This window comes from Hydra vulgaris, chromosome 15, assembly GCF_038396675.1.
Source record: "Hydra vulgaris chromosome 15, alternate assembly HydraT2T_AEP".
NCBI lineage: Eukaryota > Metazoa > Cnidaria > Hydrozoa > Anthoathecata > Hydridae > Hydra > Hydra vulgaris.
The window spans coordinates 21332720-21338922 of NC_088934.1; the positions used below are offsets into that span (position 1 = coordinate 21332720).

At 29.8% G+C, this 6203-nt stretch overlaps 1 protein-coding gene across 1 annotated transcript; it reads left to right on the plus strand.

Annotated features, from left to right (window-relative positions):
* The first annotated feature begins 719 nt into the window (after nucleotides 1–719).
* Nucleotides 720–2148, plus strand: LOC136091812 (uncharacterized). The gene is made up of 4 exons (XM_065819524.1): nucleotides 720–962; nucleotides 1582–1705; nucleotides 1856–1957; nucleotides 2042–2148. The coding sequence occupies exons 1-4, from the start codon at nucleotides 720–722 to the stop codon at nucleotides 2146–2148; spliced, it is 576 nt and encodes a 191-aa protein (XP_065675596.1).
* Nucleotides 2149–6203: the final 4055 nt, after the last annotated feature.

Here is a 6203-nt window from a genome sequence, read left to right on the forward strand (position 1 = left end):
TATTGTGATACACATGATTCAGTACATATCGAACTTCCACCACCAAATTCAACAATGCAATTTACTAATCACAATAAATCAATGAGAGTTCCATTTGTAGTATATGCCGACTTTGAAAGTTTTATCAAACAAATTGACACTTGTGAACACAATCCGAATGAATCTTATACTAAGCAATATCAAAAACATATTCCAAGTTCATTCTGTTATTATATTAAATGTTTTGATAAAAGTTTTTATAAAAGCAGTCCAGTCACATTTACCGCAAGTAGTGAAACAGACGATGTTGCACAAGTTTTTGTTGATAGTTTACAAGATGATATTAAGAAAATTTGTGATATGATTAAATTTCCAAAAAAGATGATATATTTACTTCTGAAAACAAGCATGATTTTAATGCAGCAATAAAATGTCACATTTGTGGAGAAGATTTAGATAATGATAAAGTACGTGACCACTGTCATATTGCTGGAAAATATAGAGGTGCTCACTGTGGACCAGAGTGACCGCCAGGTTAAGTTGTTCCCCAGGTCTGATTTTTCTTTTTCAATAGTTGGGTATACATTAGTAGACACCATTTATGACATTAAAAACTTCTGAGTGATTGGACAAAGTCAAAAAAAATTTGCTCAAAAATATTTATTTTTAGCCATAAAAATCTTAATAAATTAGGTGAAAACTCGGTTGAAAGTCCGCGAAATTATTAAATTGTATATACAATGGCGGACTGTTTACATAAAAAGTGTGCTGTTTGTCTTACACAGTTCGGGAAAAAATCATCTAAAATTCAAAAGATCACTCCAGCAATTGAAACAAAGATAAAAACTTTCGTCTGGAGTCAGTATAGTTTAGATGTAACCAACTATCCCAAGGTTATTTGTAACAATTGCCACAGAAACCTCTATGATCTCGACAAGAACAAGGTGGAGTACCTAGGGAACTGGATAGTGAAGATATCCAAGGTAAAATTCATGTTAATCTGTTTTTTTATGTATAATGATTATTATTAATTTCTAGTTAATACTTTGTTATATTTACAATCACACAGTTTCTTAACTAAAAATATAGAACAGATTTTTTTTTTAATACATGTTATTACAACATTTACTTAGTACATGTTATTAATACATATACATGTATTAAAAAATAATACATGTGTTATTAAAAAAACTTTCAGTTTTTCTATTGTATGCGTAGACTTAAAATGTATATAACTTTATATATTATATATACAGCACGATAAGTATATGTATATACATATACTTAGTTTAAGTATGACATGCGTGGAAGTATTTGAGTATAATATGTATGTATGTAGACTACATACATACTACATACATACTACATATATACTACATTGTAGTATATAAATATTAGTTATACAAAACATGTATATAAGGTTGTATAAGATAAACAACTAATTACTATTTATTTATTAACTATTTATTTACTGTTTACAGTGTAAGCTTAAAATTTAATTATATAGTATATATAGTTAAACTTACATAGTGTATAGTAAAATACCATTTAGTATGCTAAAATAATATCACTTACTGATCAATATTTTTTCCATTATTTTAGATTGATAGATTGCATCTTAGAAGATCATCAAATATCAAAGACATTGTTGATGAAATCAGTGCTTCTAATGATTCTGAACATGCAAAGTCTTCCAGACTATGTTCAACATGCTTTGGCTTTGTAGGTTAGAATTTTTTTATTATTGTTGTTTTATTTTTTCATATATATAATGCTTCATATATATAATGCTTCACATAACAAAATTTATTGTACTTAATAAAATATTTAGTTAATTAAAAATTTTTTTCATTTGTTTTCAAACAAAAATATTTAGTGCAAGGAGTGGCTCATATCTGTACAGAGAGCAGAGCTGTGAACAATCTCATTGAAGCGGCAGAACAGCTTGGACCTAAATATTTAGAACGGGTAGCCTCAGGCAAGTATATTAAGCTGTTCTTTAATATAAATACATATTTAAAATTCCAAATAATAAACATATTTTATTTATGTATGTTGCCAGGTATACTTAAGCACAAGATGGAAGCTGAAAATATTTGTAGAAGACAGAAGTTTCAGTTGGCTACTCAAGGGTCTCCTTTGAACATTGTGTTCAAACAAAAAAACTGACCGAATTGAGCTGAAACAGGTGTCCTTTGGTACTGTTATGGAGTTGGTTAAATCTCTTGAGCTTTCAAAAAATCAAACAAAGAATTTTTGTTCCAAATATAGATCTAGTATGGGAACTCAAACCTGTATTGAAGCGAACATCTTTGAAAAAATTGAAGCTCTCCATAACCGTATAGATGAATTTTACACTTCTAAAGAAGTAGGTTTTATGGATGGAGAAGAAGCCATTACTAGAACATTGGTTCATGTAAAAGATACATCTACATTTATACAGCACGTCATTACAGAAAGAGGAATAGATCCACATGACTCCATATTGAGAATAACTATGGATTCAGGTCAGGGATTCCTTAAAGTTACTGTAAATGTGTTTAATCCCCTGGAAAAAACTTCTTCAGATTCAGAGCTAGATGATGCTGGAGTAAAAAGATCCTTTCTTATAGCAATTGTTGAGGGGGTTTCTGAAGCTAACGATAATCACTGGAAGCTTATTGAGCCCCTGAATTTAAACGATGTAAAGTTTTACGTTGCATTTGATCTAAAATGTGCAAATTCAGTGTTTGGAATTAATAGTCATGCTGGGAAATACAGTTGTTTATATTGTGAGGGATCCTGCACTCTTGAGCCTGGAATTAAACGAACACTTAGGTCATTGGATGATCATTATAACAACTTTACCCTTGACGGAAAGAAGAAGTCAAAAATGTCACACTTTAAAAATGTTACAAATCCAAGACTTTTGTACAAAGAGGAAGATCCTGAAACTCTTCTCGAAGAGTTGGTTCCTGTTCCTGAGCTCCATGTTCTAATGGGAATAGTAAATAAACTTGCAGTACTTCTAGTTAGTGTATGGCTTTTGTTTGAGAAGTGGTTACAATCAAACTACATCATGTTTCGAGGATACCAAGGCATAGGGCTTGACGGAAACAATCCAAGCAAGTTCCTGAAGTTGGTGGATATACTTGAAAGAGATATTATAAACAATGGAAAATATGACTTACTACCAATAGTAAACTGTGTTAGAAAGTTTAAATGCCTTCAAGCAGAAACATTTGGTATGGTAGCAGGGGATAACATCAGCACTGCTGTTCTGGAGTTTAAAAAGTCCTATGCAGATTTGATTGAATACGTGCATGCCACATTTGAGGGTATCAAGCTCAGTGTTACATGGAAAGTTCACATAGCAGTATGTCATATACTTCCTTTTCTTCATTCTACTGACTGCGGCCTAGGAGTTTACTGTGAGCAAACAGGAGAAGCTATTCATCATGAATTCAAAAAAACATGGAATAGATACAAACGAAGAGTTAACCATATAGATTATGCAAAACGACTAAAATCCAGTGTTGTCGAGTTTGCATCAAAAAACATTAAATAAACTGAATAATTATATAATATAATTTAATGTTTATAATTTCAAGTATATATTGTAAAGTATATTATTTATAGATTTAGACTTATATTATAACTAGTTAACATAAAGCTTTTTTACTTTGTGCTTTTATTTGTATAGGATAAGTTACACCTATTTTTTAATTTTTTTTTTTCAATTTTTTTAACACCCTAGAAGTTTTAAATGTTATAAATAGTGTCTTCCCAAAATGTTATAAATAGTGTCTTTCTAAAATGTTAGAAATAGTGTATACCCAACTATTGAAAAAAAAAATCAGACCTAGGGAACATTTTAATCTGTTGGTCACTCAGGTCCACAGTGATAAGTATAGCTATTTTTTGATTTTTTTGTCTCATTTTTTTTTTGAAAATTCCAACACCCCAGAAGTTCTAAATGTTATAAATGGTGTCTACTAATGTATATCTAGCTATTGCCAAAAAAAAATTAGACCTGGGGAACAACTCAACCTGGCGGTCACTCTGGTCCACAGTGTGCTGCTCATCAAAATTGTAATTTAAATTATAAAATTCCAAAATTCTTTCCAGTAATATTTCACAATTTATCTGGTTTGATTCTCACTTATTTATAAGGAAATTATCAGGAGGAAAACTGAGTTGCATACCAAACAATGAAGAAAAGTATATTAGCTTTTCTAGAGAAATTAAAGTCGATGAGTATATTAAAGAAGGTAAGAAATTTGAAGTTAAACGTGAGCTTCGTTTTTTAGATAGTTATAGATTTATGCCTTCTAGTTTAGATGCTTTATCAAAGAATTTAGCAAAAGACCAGTGCAAAAATATCGGAAAATTATATTCAGGGAAACAATTAGATTTGTTACTCAGAAAAGGTGTATATCCCTATGATTGGGTAGACTCTGTTGATAAATTTAATGAAACCCAATTACCACCAAAAGAATTATTCTTTTCAAAATTGAACGATGAAGATATAAGTGATGAAGATTACTCACATGCACAAACTGTATGGAATGAGTTTCATTGCAAAACATTAAGAGATTATCATGACTTGTACAACGTTTCAGATGTGCTTTTACTAGCTGACGTCTTTGAAATTTTTAGAGATGTTTGTATGAATTGTTATAAATTAGATCCTGCTTGGTATTATACATCACCAGGATTAGCTTGGGATGCAGCATTGAAGAAAACAAAAGTAAAACTAGAACTGTTGAGCGATTACGATATGATCCTAATGATAAAGAAAGGAATAAGAGGTGGAATCAGTATGATATCCAATAGGTTAGGAGCTTCTAATAATAAGTACATGGATGACGAATATGACAAAAGCAAAGATTCAACATTCATACAATATCTAGACGCTAATAATCTATATGGATGGGCAATGAGTAAACCACTTCCAACACATGGTTTTAAATGGATGGACGAAAATGAAATAGAAAACTGGATATCAATTACATGTATACTAGAAGTAGATTTAGATTACCCTGAACATCTACATAATGATTATCCACTTGCACCTGAAAGATTAAATATCAATAAAGTTGAAAAATTAGTTCCCAACTTGAATAGTAAGAGAAAGTATATAGTACATTATGAAAATCTAAAACTATATGAACGATTAGGATTAAAAATTACTAAAATTCACAGAGGGATAAAATTTGAAGAAAGAGCATGGCTTAATGAATACATTGAACTAAATACAAACCTTAGAACTAAAGCAACGAATGATTTTGAAAAAGACTTTTTTAAACTCATGAACAACTCAGTATTTGGAAAAACAATGGAGAACATTGAGAACAGAGTTGATATTAGATTAGTAACAGACAGAAATGAAGCTATTAAACTAGCATCAAAACCAAACTTTGAAAGTAGAACAATATTTGATGAAAACTTAATCGCAATACATATGAAAAGAACAAAATTAAAATATGCTAAACCAATTTACTTAGGAATGTGTATATTAGATTTGAGCAAAACTCAAATGTATGAATTTCATTATGATTACATTAAAAAAAAAATGCTGATCGAGCAAAACTATTATTCACAGATACAGATTCTTTAGCATACGAAATTAAAACAGAAGACTTTTATTCAGATATTTCTAAAGATATTAAAAGCAAATTTGATACAAGTGAGTTTAACCCAAATCACCCAACAATTAAAAATGTAGGATTTAAAGTTGGTCTTAATAAGAAAGTAATAGGAATGTTTAAAGATGAGGCTGGAGGAGCACAAATTGAAGAATTTGTAGGACTCAGATCAAAGTTGTATTCCTATAAAGTACACGGAAAAAATAACAAAAAATGTAAAGGAGTAAAGAAAAATGTTGTTAAAAAGTATATAACACATGAAGATTATAAAGATTGTTTATTAAATAAAAGAGAACATATTAGGAAAATGAATGTAATAAGATCATATTCACATGAAATTTACACAGAAGAGATCAATAAAATAGCATTAAGCGCAGAAGACGATAAAAGAGTTATTTTAGAAGATGGAATACACTCATTACCATATGGACACTACAAACTAAAAGAAAATAGGACAATAAGACAATAGGACAATTAGGCAAAGAGGTCAAGGAGCTCAAGGGGTAGGGGATACCAAAAATTATTTTTTGAGAAAAAAATAATTTATAAATAAAAATGGAAAATATTTATAAACTTGTCAATGTTGAAGGAATAATT